Source organism: Cynocephalus volans, chromosome 11 (genome assembly GCF_027409185.1).
Source record: "Cynocephalus volans isolate mCynVol1 chromosome 11, mCynVol1.pri, whole genome shotgun sequence".
In the NCBI taxonomy this organism is placed as follows: Eukaryota; Metazoa; Chordata; class Mammalia; order Dermoptera; family Cynocephalidae; genus Cynocephalus; species Cynocephalus volans.
In genome coordinates, this window is record NC_084470.1 from 27,126,892 (window position 1) to 27,147,058 (window position 20,167).

A 20,167-nucleotide genomic window follows, 5' to 3' on the forward strand; every position below is an offset into this window, starting at 1 on the left:
CAGTTATCCCCACGATTCCATTCTCCTTTCTTCTTCAGTGTCAAAATGCACCTAAGCCTTCTTCATATTGTGAATTTAGAGGGCATCAGAAAGAAATGTTCAGATTGGTAGCCGTGCTTGGGACCCTGACCTTTTTGAATCTTTAGGATGGATAACATAATTCTGAAGTTTACCCAAAACACAGATTTTTTATGCATTTCCTATTTGATTAAACTTACAGTGGTTTCTAGCTTTAAAACCCCAGTGTGGATTCATAGAAGAGCGTCAGGCTGCCATTCCATCCCTGTCTGTTTGTGACTCCCAATAACATAGCAGGGCCCTAAAACTGCAGCCTTATTAACGGAACTGCTTCTCCCCAGAAAGTAAATACAGCTTCAGTCTCTGGAATAATTTCTAAAGTCTTGCCCAGAAACTTATGAGGTTTCTTAATAGTATACATAGTATACTTTTTCTTTTATTTATATATGCACATATATTCATTAGCTTTTCCCTTTTGTAAAATTGAAAGCAGAACTGCATTTGGTAGGGCTCACTCTAAGGTGAGCAGACCATTTCCTCCATTATTGTACTTATCCTGATTGCCAGGATAAGGTTTCTAGAAAAGAAATTTCTTTCACTGGTGATTAAAAGGTTTGGTATATTTCAAAAGGAAGATCTTTTTCTTCCCTCTTGCATATTGAATGATTTTTCCAAGTAACATAAAAATGCTAAAAAGGACCTTCTACATTCATTAATGACCCAAGGGTAAATCCTTGGCAATGCTGGGTTCTGCTGGGATTGCAATCCCAGCATAGAGGAAAGCAACCAGAACACCAAATGTCAAACCCAGGTGGACTGGAGTGTGTGGTATTAAAATTACATACACCCACAGGAACTGAATTAGTCTGAGAAAATAATTTCATAATCTAATTCATTTAGAGTTTAATATGAAGCAATCAAATTGAAAGTGACTAAAAATATTATTAGATATAGCCAACAGCCCAGAAATTACCATCATGTTCTGTCTATGTCTCTTTGTTTAATATCCTCAGGATCAAAATGAGCTTAGCTGAACTGCCATTCTGCAGACCTCAGTTCACCCTAGTCTAGCAAAGATGGATAAGAATGTGGTCCAATTCTCTAAAAGAAGGCAGAATCACTATGGTAATGAGCAAGAGTTTCAGTGTCAGGCAGAAACATGTTCCAAGAGAATGTAAATTTAGTTATCCTCTGTGACCCTCAGAGTCCTCATCTGTAAAATGGATACAATACTACCTACCTCTTAGAGTTCTTGCTAGGACTTAAGGAGATAATATCTTTACAGTGCTCAGCTCAATGTCTGGCATATAGTTAGGGGTCGATAAATCAGTATTTATAGCATAACGGGCAAGGTGTGTAGCCTAGAAGACAAAAGCCTGGCAAAAAATGAACAAATAAAATAGTCCAAAAAAAATGCAAAAACCTATAGTACAGTCATGTGCCTCAAAATCACATTTTGATCAACGAGAGACCACATATACAACAGTGGTCTCTAAGAATATAATGGCTATCCCATATAGCCTGGGTGTGTAGTATGCAATACCATCTAGGTTTGTGTAAGCACGCTGTATGATGTTCACACAATGACTAAATCACCTAATGACACATTTCTCAGAATGTATCCCTGTCTTTAAATGATGCGTGACTGTATTTGATGGCTTTCAACATAGTGACTGGCTCAGCGATAAACATGTGACCTGAGCCAGGCCAAACAATCCAAAGCCAGGACTTCTGCTGGAACTCTCAGGAGAGGATAACTCCTTTGGGGTTGCTACACTGTGAGGACATAAATCTGCGTGTATAGAAAGCCATCCTGCCACCTCATGGAAATGAGGCCAAAACAGAAGAAAGCAGATAAAAAGGAAAAAAGATCCTTATAATGCCAAGATCATGGGTTCAGATCCCCATATCAGCAGCTGCCAAAAAAATAATAAAAATAAATAAAAGAAGAAGGAAAAAATGTAAGATAGTGTCCTGATGGCCTCAGTTAGGCTCTGGTCCAGCCTTGCCTAAATCTAGATCTCCTACTGAAATTTTCAGCTACAAAGCCCCCAAATTTCCTCTCTGTTTAGTCCATTTGAGATTGTACTTCTGTTGCTTGCAGTCAAAGATCTCTGACTAATATCACTTGGCTCTGGGCAGAGAGGAAATATGGTGGGCAGGGGCAGAGGGAGGCTGCATGGCCATTCTTCCTGTTCACCCCCAACAGCCACAAAGCAAACCCAGTCCATGACTTCCTGTCTGGACCGTGAACCCTTGTAAAGGTGAGAAGTATGTGAATTAATGTGCTCAGATTATGTACTTATTGATATTTTATTACAGGTGTTCTGCCCTAGAGCCTTGGGGAACAGGTTCATCTTTGACTTCCCCATAGGGTTTAGTGCATAGATAGCAGATAGCACACGGACAGCAGATAGAACACGGGATTTGGAATGCAGAAGATGCTGGGATATCTGAACTAAATAAACGTATTTCCCACTCACCAACCTCTACTTTACTTCCTTACATAAGCTGGAAAAGAAATAGAGATAACAAGGGTACTTCAAAAAATTTGTGAAAAAATAGGATTAAAAGATAATGTGACTCTTTCCATGAACTTTTGTACCTTCATACAGACAATTTGTTCTAGCCTGGATAAAATGATTTGAGTTGTCACTGCAGGAAAGGGCCAAAGGGTGGGCCATTATAGTGCTCTCCTTTCCTCCACCTCTGGGAAACACATTCCGTCCCCCTCCCTCTCCCCCCGTACTCTCTATTGACCAGCCCTTACTATTTCCTTCAGTGTCCATTATATGATAGCACATTACATTTTTTATTTCAAGATTTAGAATAACATAATTCATACCTATATGCATGAAACAATGGAAACATTAAAATTAAATCTCTCATATTTTTAGAAGCAGGAAGGATATAGTGATTAAGGCATTTTCTAAATTTGCTGGAAGTTTGAGGGAGAACGGCTTTTTGTCCCACAGACTGGCTTCTATTTCCTCTTCAGCAAAAGCCACTCTGCTTTAGAGTCCAAGAAAGTATCCATTATGACCAGCTCTTTCTATTGCTTGACACCTCCCAAGTGTCCAGTGCTAGGACTTCCCTGTGCTCATGGAGAAAGTGCCAAGTTCAGATGACAGGTCAATTTCCCTAAGAATCAATTCTGATATATTTTATTTTCTTCTCTGACCAAGTCCCAAGCTTCCTTTGCAGAAGGATTTGCCTACTCAAAATGACATTTTACATTTGGATATTTCCGATCTAGTTGATATTTTATTTTAAAGATCATTTTCCCCCTTTCCTGCTGGTCATAACTTAAGCAAGGAGATATTTTATAAATAACTCCTGCTTTTATTCTTCCAAAACAGCAAACTGAAAGGCTGAGCATCATAGGAAATGAAAAAAATAAGAACAGGAATTATGGGACCTGGGTTCTAAATCAGATCGTACTAGGTATATGGCTTTACTAGAGATGTTTACTAGATATATGGTCTTGGACAATTTACCTAACTTCTCCAGCTGCATTACTTTCCTCATAGGTTGATGTGGCAATCAAATGAAATAATATTTGCAAAACATGTAGCATAGCACCAGACACTATATAAATGGCTCAAAAAATAAATTTATTGTGAGTTTTTTCATTACCATTATTACTACTGCTATGGTATAACAGTTGTTTCTTTGCCAGAGAACACACTTTCTCTTTCTCTCAAAAAATTACCATCATGATAGATTCACTTGAAGGAATCTGTTTTCTTTTAAGGTAAGGTCTGCAGACTCATACGTGGCATTCTCTGCAATGCTCCTGGACTGGGGATTGTGAATTCCAAAGAACAAAAAAGAGATAGAAGGAAGAGAGGGGAGTGGGCTTAGCATACTGCACCTTGTCCAAAAAAGAGTTCTGACTACCTGGTGGTGGTGTGGACGATGATGATGTTTTTAAACAATAAAAACACTCCTTTTGCATATTTCGTACTTTTAGAATATTAAACAGAAGTCAGCAAACAGAAATAAAAAACACTAGAGGCAAAAAGAATGACAAAGGGCTCTCCTAATATCTTGTGAGGAATCTTGCATGAATGCACCAAGACAAAATGATTCATGCCAAAAATACTAATGAGAAAGTTAGAAAAGAATGAATCAAAATTTTTCATAATTATTGTAATATCTAACAGAAAGTGAATACAAATATTTATAATAGTAGTCAGCAGTTTTTTATTTCTAAGTACCAAGTACTGTATTAAGCACTTTAAATGCATCATTTCATTTAATCTGTACTGCTACCTTGTGAAGGAGGTATTTTTTTTATCATATTTTAAAGATGAGAAAGCTCAAAGAAACTGATTCACTGAGATGCATGGAAGTGGTGGCAGAAACAGGATGAGAACCCAGACCTGCCCTTTTCTTTCCAATGTTCTCACACATAACTGGGAGCTGAATCCATAAACAAATGAACAATAAAGAGAGACAGAGAGAGAGAGAGAGAGAGAGAGAGAGAGAGAGAGAGAGAGAGAGAGAGAGAGAGAGAGAGAGAGAAAGAAAGAAAGAAAGAAAGAAAGAAAGAAAGAAAGAAAGAAAGAAAGAAAGAAAGAAAGAAAGAAAGAAAGAAAGAAAGAAAGAAAGAAAGAAAGAAAGAAAGATAGATCACAGTAACATGTTGAACTTTTAGAAAACTAGAGGTGGAAAAGGGGGCACAAAGAATGATTGCATATTGTAATGCTGAATGTGCTAACTATACTGATCTAGCCACCACACATTGTACACAATTATTGAAAATCAACATTGTACCCCTCAGGTATGTATAATAAAATAAAATATACATGAGTATATATGTATACATGAGTACCCATGTATACATGAGTACCCCTCAGGTATGTATAATAAAATAAAATATACATGATATACATGAGTATATCACCCTTTTAACAGGCACAGTTCAGTGATTTTTAGTATTTTTATGAAGTTGGGTAAGTATCACCACTAAGATTTCCCAGTATTTCTGAAGTTCTTCTAAATGTGAGGTTTCTGGGAGAGCTGCGGAAAGATATTATATAATCCTGTTTTTAAAGAGTTTGCAGATTTATTGAGAAAACATGATTTACAAACTTGAATCTCTCACTACTTATAATAAAAGAGAATGATACCATGCACAAACACGTATGCTGAGTGCTAAGAGAAGACAGGAAGTAACAGCCAGGACAAGCCATTACGAGGGAGTCCTCGTGGAGGGGCAACCAAGGCAGGCCTTGCAGACGAGGGCAAATCGGAAGGGTGGTGTGAGCCCGGAGGGCCATCAGATGCAAGCAACTGTCGAGCCAAATGGCCCAAGTGTTAAACTCTTGACAAGCATAACTATTTGCCTTGCTGAGAAACTGGCTGGGACTTTAGTCGGAAATAGAAAAGAGATTAGATAAAGCGCAGCGACTTCAGCTAGAGACCGCATGGTCTACTTGAAGGTCATTTATATAATAGTGGTCAGCATCTTCTCTCAGAAACTCCAGTGTGATGCTCACTGGCTTCAGGAGAATGTGTGCTTTGTGGAGCAAGGACAACATTTGGCCCTTGGTTGGAAATTCCTGCTTTAAAAAGCCATTTTGTTCCATTTTGAAATAAAGTGAGAGTGAAAGCCATGCCCCATGATGCTTCATGGTTAATAAAACTGCAAAGGCATTTCTGTCCGGGCATAAAAGATTATTTTAAGCATCATCTCCTGGGCTCCTCGGTTACTAAGGGAATCCTGCATCAGCTTAGCAGCGCAGACAGGCGAGTTGCCATGACGATCCTGCTAGGCTTGGTTGGAGTCTAAATACCACAGATGGAGGAATCACTGTCACCACATGACTCCTGAGCAGCCTGGCAGTGCCCTCCTCCCGCCCCTGGCAGTCTTCCCACTTCTCCTCCGGAGCTGTCCAGTCCTTGCCAGTGAGGGGTGCAGGCACAGTTGGAAGGGCACTTAAGGTCAGCAGCTCACCCTGTTTGATAGCAAGTCTCCCCTTCTGCCCCAGACTGTGGTGTTCATGCTGGCTCATAGGCAAGCCCCCATGTCCTCTTAGGCATGTACAGTCCTTCAAGCCTGAACTTTGTCTCTCTGAATGGAAAGGATACTAGATATATATCCAGAACGTGCACTGGGAACGGAAGAAAATATTAAATAAATCTTATTTTCTCTCTCGTAAATCAGCCAGACATAATCTGAAGTGTGTTCACGGGTTAATTCAGCCATGGTAGTCAGCAATGGTTCAATTCCTGCAACTACTTAGATGCACCTTCATTCTTTCACATAGACATACACATGGTGTTTGTGGTTCTAAAGATGGCTGCACCAAGGTCTTCTATCCTACATGCTCTATTTACAAATGTGCCTTTGCCATGTTCACATTCAGGGCTGGGTGTGTGTTTCTTCCCCTTAAATCTGGGTCCACCTGTGACTGAAGTGACATGATACTATGTAACTTCCAAGGCTAGGTTGTAAAAAGTAATACAGCTTACATCTGTTTCTCTTGGGATGCTTGCTCTTGGAACCCAACCATCACATTGTGAAGACGCCCAAACAGCCACATAGAGAGACCACATACAGATGTCCCAGCTGACAGCCTAGCTGAAGTTCTGGTTGACAACCAGCATCTACCACCAGACATGGAGTAAATGAGCATGCATATGGTTTCAGCCCCCAGCTGACATCACCCTCAGTCTTTGAGTCATCCTAGCTGAGGTTGTAGACATCATGAAGCAGAGACAAGCCATTCCCACTGTGTCCTTCCTGAATTCCTGGTCAAGAGATGCCAAGCACATAATAAAATGGTGGTTATTCTATGCCAGAAAATTTGAGGTGGTTTATTGCCTAGCAGTAGTTGCTGGAACCATGTTCCCTCTTTTTGTAATGCCCTTTCTCTACACTACTCTTGGACAATCTTACTCTCCCCTCAAGGAATAATTCAGATGTTACTTCCTCTCTGCATTTCCTTTCCAAGTCTTTGTACATACACGTCTACTTTGGCACTTACCATTTTGACTGTTTACCTTCTCTGTCTTCCCCACTACACGGTGAGCTCCTCAGGAACTGAGGTTTTCTGTCTTGCTGTTTTAGAGTAGAAGCAAAATGGCAGAATAATTGGAGCTTTTAGAGCCAGACAGACCTAGTTTTGAATTCCAGCTGGGCTACTTATTAACTACGTGAGCAAGTTACTTTCTCTCTGAATTAAAAGCAATTACATGTGTAAAATGGTGAACATATGGATCATTATTGTCAGGACCAACTATGGTGGTGTCTATTAGGAGCCAAGTACCTGGCATATAGAATCCCAATAAATATCAGGTATTATCATCATTGTTTTATTATTCCCTACATTTAGTACAGAATGATTCAAATTCATTTGATTATTAAACCAACATTTGATGAACACCTACTAAGAACTGTATATTTCATTGTTGATATGTATGTATAAAATAACTGGCAATGCGTCTGGATTTTTAGTGGATATGAGCCTTTCTGCCAAGAATTATTCTTCTCAGAACTCAAAAAGAAACTTGAAAACAGGATAGTTTTTATTTGTTTGTTTGTTTGTTTTTATGTCATGTCTCAAAGTGTTCCAAAATCAAGGTCTACCTATGAGTTACCAGTATTTTGAACTTTAGGCTTGAAGGTGTATATTAGTTTTCTATTTCATCTATAACAAATTACCAAAACCTATAAGTGGCTTAAACAGCACAAATTTATGATAGTACAATTCTCAAGGTCAGAAGTTTGGCACAGGTCTCACTGGGCTACTATAAAGGTATCAGCAGGGTTGCATTCCTTTCTGGAGGTCCTAGGGGTGAATTTATTTCCTTGCCTTTTCCTGTTTCTAGAACACACTGCCTTCCTTGGCCCGTAGTCTCCTCCCTCCATCTTCCAAGCCAACAATGACAGATTGATCTTCTTACACTGCATCTATCTTACCCTTCTTCCATTGTCGCATGTCTCTCTCACTGCAGCTAGGAAGATTCTCTCATTTTAAAGACTCATGTGATTAGATTGGGCCCACCCAGATAATCCAGTATAATCTTCACATTTCAATGTCCTTAACCTTAAGCACATCTGTAATGTCCCTTTTGTCATGTAACAAAGCACATTTACAGGTTCCAAGGATTAGGACATGAACATTTAGAATAATGGGACTATTACTCTACCTTCCATAAGGAATTTCACTAAAAGGCCAGAAGGGGCTTCAGCTGGACAAACCTTACTTCTTGCTGCCTCACAGATGAAGAGGCAGAGAGGTGAAGTTATTACTCAGGGTCATATTACTAGTTAAGTTTAGAGCTGAGACTGAATCCCAGATTCTTGAATCTGAATCTACAACTCTTTCTAGAATGCTTCTACTCAAAGTATGGCCAGCATCTACATCACCTTGAGCATGGTAGAAACATAGACTCTCAGGCCCCACCTCAGACCTGGTGAATCAGGCTCTGCATTTTAGCAAGATTCCCAGGTAAGTCTTATGCACACTTAGGCTTGAGAGGCACTGACCTAGGATATCACAAGGCCTTTTGTTTTCTTTCCTGAAAAGAGGTTGTATAGGAATTAAATCAGTGAATAGCTCAAGCAGTTTGACCTCATTTCTCTCTCTCTCTCTCTCTCTCTCTCTCAGCTCGCCAGTACAGGGATTGAACCCTGGATCTTGGCATTATCAGCTCCACACCCTAACCAAATGAGCTGAGCTAACTGGCCAGCCCTCTAAGCGCTCTCTCTTGAGAGCAACTGATTCTGATCTAGACTGATCAGATCCCTGAAAATACAAACTTAACACTACAATCCTCAGTCCTTGCTTGTCTGGGGCAACCTATGGATACCAAGCTCAGTGTTTCAATATTGTGCCATTCGGGTTTCTTTTCTGGAAAGAGAGGCAGTACAGCAGAGCAGGTAAGCACTTGGACTCTGGAGCCAGCCGGCCTGGGCTCAACTTAACAAATTTAAGGTTCGTGACCTTGGATGAGCTGCTTATCCTCTCTATGCCTCAGGTTACACATCTGTAAAATGGGAATGAGAATAAAAGTAGTTGAGTATTAAGAGAGCTAATATATGTAAAGCACTTAAAACAATGTCTACATGTAGCAAGAGCAACCTAAGTGTTATTTATTTATTATTGTTCTGGGACCTCCTAGACCTCCTCAAGTGGAATCAAAACTACAAACAAACTCAGTCTCTAGGAATTTCTTTAGACTCTGTATCTGTGAGGCTTGAAGGGGACACCATGACTATGGTTTCAGGTGACCAGAGTTTTCACTGGTCTGGAGATACACTGTAGCTGTCAAAACCACATTGGCATTGGGAGGAAGACCAAGGAGGAGATGTCCTTGGCTGAGAGCATTTGATTCCCTGGCATGTGATGCTCCGTTGTCTGTTGCTAACATTTTTGTTCAGTAATCAAAGAACTTTAAAGAAATGCACAGTGGCATAATTACATGAAGTTTTAGAACCATGCTGAATTCAACAGAGGGAGGCAGGGTGCTGAGAAACTTTAAACCCACATCACTGTATGTGGGCATGCTGCCTTTTTTTTTTTTTTTTTTTTTTTTAATTTAGGCTTTCTTCAAGCCAAATGTATTTTCATTTGGTCATCTTTTGGAACCTTAAAGTCTGTAAGCTGACTTAGGAATTTATAAATAAAAATTGTGTTTTTAAAAGCATTATAATTAAAGTTGAAAATTGTGATTTGTTCTTGCAGGACATTGAAGCAAAATTTTTTTTCTTACTAAATGAGTATCTGTGGATTTTGCAATATGGTCTTCTAGGTTTTCCATTCCAGCATGCAATGAAATCTCAAAATTCAAAGTTTCTTAATTTCATCTATGCCCTCACTGGATGCTTGACACACCTTCATAAAATCTCTACTGACTTTAAATTATGCCAAATTTTAACAACTTTGATAAAATGAAAACAGGCCAAGGATAATTTAATGAAAAGTCTAAATTCATTTAAAAACAGATTTTTAGTTTCAAGTATAAGACATGTTATTAACTAAAAGACAACATAAATGACTACTAAAATGTAAATTACCCAACAATGAAAAATTTATTATTCTGCAGTAAGCCAACCATAAAGGACACATCACAAACATTATAGGAATTAGTGGTAGAGCCCAAAGGCAGGAGCACATAGAAAAAATATTTCCGATGAACCCTTGGCTTAAAACTTATTCCTTTTATTATGATTCTTTAGTTGGACATGGCTTTAGTAATTAAAAAATTAAACTATTGCTCTTATTTTATATAATAGGGAGGTTTATTATATCAGCTTTTGGTCTGAATTAGTGGAGAAAGAATTATAGAATTGTGGTACTAAGAAGAGACTTTGAAAGTTACCTTTGTTCCAATGAAGAATTGATGTCCTAGAGAGGGAAACTGGTATCAGGGTTCCAGGGTCTGGAAAAGTTTCTGAAAGATGTCATCAGAAATTATGGGAAGCTCAAGATCAGTGCCTGAGTGCCCTCAAGGAGCCTGGGCTGGGTCCCTCGAGAACTGGGCCTGGTACTTGTCAATTAGCAGCACACTGCAGTGACTAAATCAAGTATGATAACACCTCTCAGCCCTGGCTGGCAATCAAGAGATGTGTGCTTTATGACAGCAGTTAAAGCATGTTTTTCTTTGACTCAGTATAGCAGCAACGCCTGCTGAAGGTTTCATTGACTCAGGGTCCTCATTCTAGACGAGGGGAGACTTGGCACCAGGAGCAAGGGTTACACTAAGTGGCTGCCCCCTCAATCCTCACAAACCACTGTGTGTCCTATATTTACTTACCAGTTTTCTTCTCTAGCCTTAGAGGAATTCCAAGGCAAGGATGGTAAAGTATTTGCCATTTAGAGACAAAGAAACAAGATGTCTAAGGGCATAAGCTCTATGGTCACACTGCCGAGATTTCAATCTTGGCTCTACCATTTACCAGTTAGGTGACCTTATTCCTAGTTTCTCAACTGTAAAATTGAGATAATTATAGTATTATCACATGAGGTTGTTATAAGAATTAAGTGAGAAAATACACTGAGAGAGAGAAAACGAATCTTGTTAAGTAATCACACTGCAGTGTTTTTAACAGAACATCAACACGATATTTCTAACAGACCACACTTTAGGCCACACCACTGCTAAAAAATGAATAACAATTCCTTCTTCAGTGTGATTGCTGCTTTCTTACCAATACCATCGCCAATCCCACTTTGTTCTTCCTGTCTCCAGAACAAAGATTATTGAGATGCCTAATTGCTGAACTGTTCTTGCTTCTGAATAGCATCCATTCAAAAACAGGTACCTGCTTCCCTGATGCCATCTTAAAATCACCCAGCATAAGTCCAAATCTTATAACAAGCCCCTCCCAACTCACTCTTATAGAGATTTCCTCAGATATATGCTCTTTCTTACTGCATCAAGCTAATTAAACTTAACTTTGTATGAGTTCAGGTTTTCTCCTGGTGGTCTTTGGCTGATGGGCTTACTGAGCACATATTGTAGCAAACCATATGCACAAGAAATGCTAGCTATTGGCAATAGCAGGGAAGTCTTTTTATTTTCAGCTTCTTGCATGTAGCACACTTCAAGACATGTTTGTTCAACGAAGCATCATTCTTAAGTAACAAGAAAGCCAGGCAGCATGAAGATCCTCCTCCGAGGCCCAAAGTGTTACTGAGAAGTGTCAGAGGTAATTGTAATAGCAATGAGTAAAATGGAAGCGCAAGCAAAGCAAAAATTTTGAGTCTACTGAAGCCCAAGTACCAGCCATGAATTGACTATTGCCTGGACCTTTTAAGCTAAGCTAGCCAGATCTCTAATAAAAAATAAAAAAGAGGGAGGGGGTGAAATAGCTAAACTTTTAAGTTCTTATTTCTGATTTTCTACAAACACCCATCTGACAAACAGCTAAGTGAACTTGTGGAGTAGTTGAATAAATATCCAAGACACATACTCATACATGGTGATTAGGCTAGATCTAGAACACAGGACAGGGTTTTGTTTGTACAGAAGGTATATTAGCTATCTGTTGCTGCATTACGAATCACCCTAAAACTTAGTGACTCAAAACAACATTAATTATTTACTTTTTCTGGCAATTGCTAACTACCAGTTAGGAACCCATGAGCTGCTTGTCTGGGTGTTTCAGGCTTAAGGTCTTTCACAAGTTGCGGTCATCTGAAGAGTTGCCTGGGGCTGGTGAACCCACTACCTAGATGGCGCCTTCATTGCTGGCAAATTGGTTCCTCTTTATATGGCCCGCTCTACAGAGCTTTCTGAGCATCCACAGTACATGACCGCTGGCTTTCTCCATAGGGAGCAATCCACGAGACCAAGACAGAAGCAGCAATACATTTCATGACCCAGCCCTGGAAGTCACACATCATCACTTTGGCCATTTTCTATTCTTAACACATGCCAGCCCTGTTTCAGTGCCAACTCAGCCAATCTACCAGATGTGTTGTTTTGGACCAGCCCCTAAACTCTAAGTCTGTGGTCCTTCATTTATAGCATAAAAATAACATCTTCTTTTCAGTACTCTTTTGAGGATTAACCAATGTAATAAGATTATCAAGCCCTGCTTAGTACGATGAATTGCCCCACAGCAGGCACTGTTTAGAAGTAATTTCCCTTTCCTTAGCATTAGTCCATTTTTGTTGCTTATAACAGAATACCTGAAATTGGGTAACTTATAAGAAAACAAAATTTATTTCTTATGGTTCAGAGGCTGGAGAGTCCCCAGTCCAGGGGGTGCACCTATTGAGGGCCTTCTTCTTAGTGGGAACTCTCCACAGGGTCCTATAGTGAGCAGGGTGTCACATGGCAAGAATGGGCTAAGCAAGAATGCTACCCCCATTTGCTCTCCTTTTAAAGCCATCAGGACCATGCCCATTATTCGGATCAATCCATTCAGGTGGCCACAGTGCTCCCAATCTAATTTCCTGTTACAAGCCCCGCCTTTCAAATACCATAATTGGATTTCCCACCCTCTTAACATTGCTACAGTGGAGATCAAGTCTCCAACACATGAATTTTAGGGGGACACATCTGACCATAGCACTTAGCTTCTGCAGGAAGCCTGTCCCTGGTTTGCCCCATTCTTCTAAAGCTTAAAAGCCGAACATTCCTTTTTTTTTTTTTCCATCCCTGGGGAGGCGAGTTAGTCTCTACCCACCCTACCCCAACTCGGACCATACTGGAGGCGGAACTCTAGTTCCGGAGGGTTGACCGAAGCCGGAGCTCATTGCAAAACGGACCGGAAGTGGCTGCATCGGTTGTCCGCGTCGCGGAGGGCATTGGCAAGCCTCCAGAGCGACAGTTTCCACAGGGCTGCTGCGAGCTCCTGGCGGTGGTGTGAGGACGCTCTGAAAGCGGCGGGGCGCCCGTAGGTGTCGCGAGCCGAGGCTTCCCTAACCACTCTATGCCTGGTTGGAGGCTGCTGGCGCAAGCCGGCCCCCATGTGCTGGGTGGAGGTGCGGGCGGCCTGGGTGCTGCCCTGGGCTCGGGGAACAGGTAGGTATGGGCAAGAGGCAGGGTGTGGGGGTGTGCCGCCTGCGCAGCCGCGGCCTTGAGCACTGCATAACCCGGAGCTGGGGGTGCTGCCCTGGGTGGAGGAGGAAGGGGCTTTGTCCAGAGTGGGGTACAGAAGAATAAGGAGCGTTAACCTAAGGAAACAACTTCTAAAGGATTGAAAGAGTGATTTTTTTTTTTTTTTTTAATGCTTATAAGCTAGCGACTAGCAGCGAACATTATCAACAGCAATAACATCTTCCAATTAGTGAGGGTTTACTGTGTACTAACGCTCTGGTAAGTGTATTAGTGGCCTTTCCTGTAGACACACGTGAGCGAACTGCTATCATACATTTACAGATAAAACTGACGCTTAGAGAGGGGAAGTAACTTGCCCACAGTCACTCAACTAATAAGTGGAAAATTGGGACTCTAGCCTGGATCTACCTGAGTACAAAAGAGGAATAGACTGCGGAAAGCCTTATTTCTATTCTGACCTTCTCTGCAAAAATCACACACCTCCTTCCCCACCTCCACCAACTAAGGTCTTTCTTGGTGTGTTCACCTGGTCAGAGGTCATGTATTTTATGAATCTTTTGATTTTGCACACCTAGTTACTTCTCTTCTGTGAGCCTAGGCCATGTCACTGCAGGGAGGAGGTGAGCTTGTCAGAGAGAGATCAGCATGTCACATTCTGCCACCTTCACTGGATATAAAACTATTAAGGTAAACATGCAAGTGGGTTGGTGGATTCTCATGTGTCTAGGTAGGACTACTTTGATTGGAATCTGTTTATCCCGGAGGAGAAGATGAAGAACTGTTCCTCCAGGGTAACCATTGACAATTCATGTGAGGGTCTAGCCAGTTAGCTCATTTGGTTGGAACGCAGTGCTATAACACCAAAATCCAGGGATCAGATCCCAGTACTGGCCAGCCACCAAAAAATAAATAAATGAAATGTGAGCCCCATCATTATCATAAGGAATGTCAGGAAAAAAAACTTGTACAGAATTCAAACTCTTTCTTAGGGTCCTAACTACACTTCCCAACATACATATTTCCCTTTCTTACTTTAAATGGGGGAAACTTTGGAATTGTGGTTTGGTTTGTTTTTTATTTTTATAGGACAAACGTCTGGCTTTTCGTTAGAAGTCTCCATGGCAAGAGTGGTACTTGGTGGGATGAGCATCTTTCTGAAGAAAGTGTCCCATTTGTTAAGCAGTTGGTGTCTGACGAAAATAAAGCCCAATTAGCAAGTAAATTATTTCCTCTGAAAGATGAGCCATGGCCTATACATCCTTGGGAACCAGGTGATTATTTTGTATTTGATGAGTTCTCATCTCCCAATTACTGTGTGGCTGGACATATTCAAAATCATAGTGACTGCTTGATAAATTTATCATCTCTTGAATTTATTTCTCATGTCTTAAATTTGTCTGTTTCATTGTGGTTTGGTTTACAAGTTTATTTCCAGCCTCCTAGTCTACTGTTAGTGAACATCTGATGATAATAAAGACCTCCTTGAGAAGCTGTTTTGTAGGTGCCTACATTCTCTTGATTCTTTCAGATAAGAAGAGTATAGGATAAATCAGGGAAGAAAAGCTGGAAGAGTATGATGTAAATTGTAATTTTTTGAACACATGTTTTCAGTTGGGATGCTCTATTGCTCTAGATTTGTGAAGCATAACCCTAGAATCAGCACTTTGTGTCTAGTAGGATGCTAAACCATGTGTGGCCAGACTAAGAAGAATAGCCTTTCCTATTGATTGTGTGGTCTCTGATTGGGTTTTATTGTGACATCTGAATTGTATTGTGGCCCAAAGTTCCTCGTGGAGCAACATCACCCATTTATGCAACAAACCTAGGTGTCATTTTGGAGACAGCATATTTTAACAATATGACTGCTTGTGGCATCTCTGTAGCACTAGCTGGCTTCTTAGAGTTTGAATGGTAGATGTCTGCTAATTAATAAAGTTGGATATGAATTGATAATTATGGATTTATCATGCCTTCTATTACTATCATTATTTTAAAATCAGAATATATCAACTTACCTATTTTCTTTATTCTGTACAATTCTGTTATATTTGTTCATTTTGCAGATATTTATTGAGTACCAATATATTATGCCAGGCTTGGTTGAAGGTACTTACTTCTGTAAGGAACAGTCCTGTTTCACTCCGTGAATATATTAGCATATTACTCATATTCTTACTCCTTATATTGAAACCTGATTTTAGGAAAGGCTGTTGCATCATATTAGCAAACATTGAAAAAGCTTTTGTTAGTATTGATTTGGTTTTAATTGCCAGGTTCCTCTAGAGTTGGCCTTATTGCCATGAAGCTGGGCATGATGCCTTTATGGACGAAGGATGGTCAAAAGCATGTGGTCACATTACTTCAGGTAAGAAAGAAAGAAGATGTGAGGGATCTGTATATGTGCGTGATCTTTTTGTGAAAATCTTAATGGACAATATTAGTATCCTGAAACATGTAACTGTATGGTGAAGAAAAGGTAATGTACATAAATAATATAAAGAACTTTATTTCTGATGGTTTCAGGAATGTTCTGACTCTTGTCTGAGCAGTGGCCTTCTGACACTGGTATTGGGATAACTGGGGCAATGAATTAAAAAAAAGAAAAAAGTGTACCTAGCTTCTCACAGATCTACCAGTTTAATTCATAATCGGAAAAAAATCTCAATCCCATTTTATTTTCATTTTTAGAGTTCTTTAAACGCCAAACTTATAATTTTTATCTCTTTGCTAACTATCATAATATAATACTCTCTTGTCTGGGGAGGCTGCACTTTGTTCACTGGGATGAGGCATACTCTAATGGTTAAGAACATGGGCCCTGAGATCAGAATTAGTAAATTCAAATCCTGGTTCTGCTACTTGCTAGCTGTGTTCCTTGGGGCACTGTGCCGCGTATGTAAAAGATATGAGTCTGTTCTGTAAAAGAAATAATTATGACCTACTTCCAAAGCTTATTGTGAGGACTGCACATGATAAGTGTCAGGTACTTAAAAACAATGTTAAATGTCCAATAAATGTTAGTTTCTGTTGTCTTTATCATTTATTATAGAAAGCTCACTAATGAAGTTAGGAGAGCATCACTCTCCAAATCACTTTGGACAACTAATCTTTGCGGCCTAATCCTAGACAAGTGACTAGATGGTGACGATGATTAAAATAAGAGCTCATGCCCATAAGTGCTTAGAGTGCTGATAAGGCACAGAGAGTCTACAAACCCTTAGTAAATTTATATTGGCTCTGAATGATCAAGTATAGGACAGTAGTTTCAAGAACTCTGAGGAACTTTGGGAGCTTTGGGGAATGGCTGTTGGGATTATAAATTGGTACGACTATTTCAGAAAACAACTTAGCAGTATGTGGTAGAATTGAGATAGGTAAGGTTCAGTTCCACTCCTGAATATTACTAGAAAATTTGAACAGGTATGCAACAGGATTCCTGTACAACAACGTTTATAGCAGCATAACACTTAATACCCCCAAACTGGAAATAACCCAGGTGTCCCTCAACAGTAGATTGGGTAAATAAATCATAGTATATTCCCATAATGAAATGCTGTACAGCAATGAGAATAAACAGAGTAGAGCTACACACAACAGTACGGATGGACCTTACACATACAATGTTGAATGAAAGAAGTAAGACATGGAAGAGTGCATATAATCTGATTCCATTTATATAAAGTTTAAAGCAGGCAACACTAAATATATTATTAAGCAGTACTTTCAAAGGTAATAATTATAAAGAAAAGTAAGTAAGGGCAGTGGTTCTCAAACTTTAGTGAGCCTCAGAATCAGCTGGAGGGCTTATAAAACACAGATTCTGATTCAGTAGGTGTGGATTGGGGCCTGAGAATCTTCATTTTTATCAACTTCATAGGGGATGCTGCTGTTGCTTATCTGTGGATTACACTTTAAAAACTCCTGTTGGAGGGTAAAAAGGTGGGGAGGTGACTGGGAAGAGACACACAGGTTTTGGGTATTCTACTTCTTGGCTGGGTAGTGGTTACATGCATATTTTCTTAATAAGTGCTCATTTTGTTGTATATTTTTGTTTTATAAACTTTTCTGTATGTTGTATTTGACAATCTTTTAAAAAGATTTATTTATATATTTTAAGATTATGTGTTAGAGGCATGATGAGATAAGTAGTTTTAGGGAATTCCTAATTATCCTAGGGCCTCTGTGTGGTTGGTGTGTAATGTTAAAATCTCTCTTGGCACATGCGTAGTTTTTTAATTTTTTTATTTTTTTAGGTACAAGACTGTCATGTTCTAAAATATACTTCGAAGGAAAACCATAATGGAAAAATGGCAGCACTAACTGTAGGAGGAAAAACTGTATCACGTTTTCATGTAAGAATGTATTTTCATTCCTAGAATAGGTCTAAATGCTTTCACGTTTTGAGAATTTTCCATAGCCACAAACTTCCATTCATCCATGAGGTAAATTGTGTATTTGGGGGTAGGCAGTCTAGTAGAGCCATTTTACCCAGGAGTCTAAGAGATTTTGAGTTTGTTTTGGTATCTCCCCCTACATCTGGAACAAGTAACTCTACCTCTCTAAACTATAGTGTTTGTATATCTGTAAAATGGGAACAAAAATACTACTTATCTAATAGGTTTGTCTTGAGGATTAATGTGGTTTTTCAAATGTGTCTGGAATGTAACAGACACTCAATAGATTTGGTTATTTTGTCATTGTTTCATGTTTTATTTCACTTTCTTTTTATGGAAAATTGTCTCAACACTTGAAATCAATAGCATATGAGGATTAATTTTAGAAGGGTCTTTCACATCAGATTTTTTTTAAGTAAAGCATTTTTTTCCTAAGTAGAATACTAATAGAATGCCGACTTCATGGTTTAAATTAGAAAAATCTGCCCAATGATTGTCTTCTATTGGATGACTAAAAACAGAGAAAAGCTTTCTGGAAATAGTGATGGCTTTCACTAAAGGATAAGAAAACATCTTTAGGATTACTAGAACATATTGCTTATCTCTAAGAAGTTTTTCTCATTATAAATTGTTCATGAAATGAATTTGGACAGAAATTAGGATATAACCCATGCTATCCAACTGTCAAAACTAGCAGATTTTTACCGTGTGCCTACTTACTCCATTTCCTTGTCATAATTAACTTTTATTGGACACTTACTACATGCCAGATACGTTAGTCTTTTACATTTGTTATCTTATGTAACCTTTTTAGCCTCAGAGACTAAAGCAGTTAATTAATGCACTCAGAGCCATCCACTGGAAAGAGATAGAATGACGGACTTCAGAGCCTTATTTTCTTAACTGTGTCTTGATATCCACCCTCTGGGAATTTGCAGGCTAGTGAGGAAGATGGACAAATAAATCTGCCATCCCAGTACAATATTATAAATCCAAAAAGCACAGAACTGGAGACAGCCAGTTTTGCTTGGGGAAATCCCGTGAAGATTCACAGGTAGCAGACCAGAAAGGAAAATGGGTGTTAAAGGCATGGCAGAGGGAATGAGCCGTGGAAGAGCGTGTGTACTTGGAAAGAGAAATGTGATATGTATGGGCATAGGCTGGTGGGTAGGGTGGTGAAGGTACAGCTATCAAGATAGAGTGCAAAAGAGTTTAGACTTCATCCTATTGACTTTGAGGAGCTTTCTGAATCCTTTACTATGGTAGTAACGTGATCAAATTGTTAATCTTGGTTAATTTAAATTAGAAGAATCTGGTTGCAGGGAGGACTTTTAGGAGGTTATTTTTTAAGTGACTAGGGGGAGAGTTGATAAAAGCCTTTTGAACCAAGACAGTTGCATTGGTATTGGAAACGGCAAGGATTTATGAAGGACTGGGTGGGTGTGAGTGTGTGGTGAGCGGATACAAGCGTGGAGCAGTTTCTAAGCAACTGGGTCAGTGCTGATTCCATAAACTGGAATAGGGACAAGGAAAGGGAAGTTTTGGAGGAAGATGTGTTTGAGGTGTTCACAGAAAATCCAGGTATAGTTGTCCTATAGATAGTGACAAATACTGATCAGTCAGTAGATGGTGGTTGAAATCGTTGGAGTCCTATTAAACTGGCTTGTTTCATAAGTATAAGAAAAGTTAACTATTTTGTGTATTGTGATAGCATAGTCCATTTATTTTTTATTAAAGCTTTGTAGTAATATCTGTTCTGCTATTCTTGACAGTTTATTGACAAACTCAGGTTCCAAATAATTATATAGTAATTAAAAACACAATGATATATTTATGAAATCTTTTAAAAAACCATCAAGTGTTTGAATTTTTTTAACGTAGAAATATGTACTAGCCTTCATGTGAGTTCTTTGGTTTGACAGATGCCTCTGTTTTCTAACTGATTGTACTTCTGTGTTTTTGTAATGACTAGCGCCATCATCTTTATTTTCATTACTTGTAAATTCATGACTTTACGGCCTTGATATTTGTAAATCAAGCATCATGTCGGGATAATCCATTCTGCTCCAACAGATTTGTGAACATTGCTTTCTCAGAAATATGAGATAGTGGGTGTATTAGGGCTCTCCAGAGAGACAGCATTAATAGGATATGTTACAAATATATGAGAGGGGATTTATTAGGAGAATTAGCTCACACAGTTGTGAGGAAAAGTCCCATAATAGGCCATC

At 39.3% G+C, this 20,167-nt stretch overlaps 1 protein-coding gene across 2 annotated transcripts in view; it reads left to right on the forward strand.

The window, feature by feature from the left end:
• Positions 1-13,289: 13,289 nt before the first annotated feature.
• The window catches only part of MRPL3 (mitochondrial ribosomal protein L3), a 40,915-nt gene continuing 34,037 nt past the window's right edge, over positions 13,290-20,167 (forward strand). The window contains exons 1-4 of one of the 2 annotated variants that reach the window (XM_063114331.1): positions 13,290-13,506; positions 14,629-14,813; positions 15,816-15,907; positions 17,796-17,894. In XM_063114331.1, coding sequence (XP_062970401.1) covers positions 13,415-13,506; positions 14,629-14,813; positions 15,816-15,907; positions 17,796-17,894 — 468 coding nt within the window. In that variant the 5' untranslated portion in view covers positions 13,290-13,414. The remainder of the gene's footprint in view (positions 13,507-14,628; positions 14,814-15,815; positions 15,908-17,795; positions 17,895-20,167) is intronic. The other variant, XM_063114332.1, reaches the window with a different exon arrangement.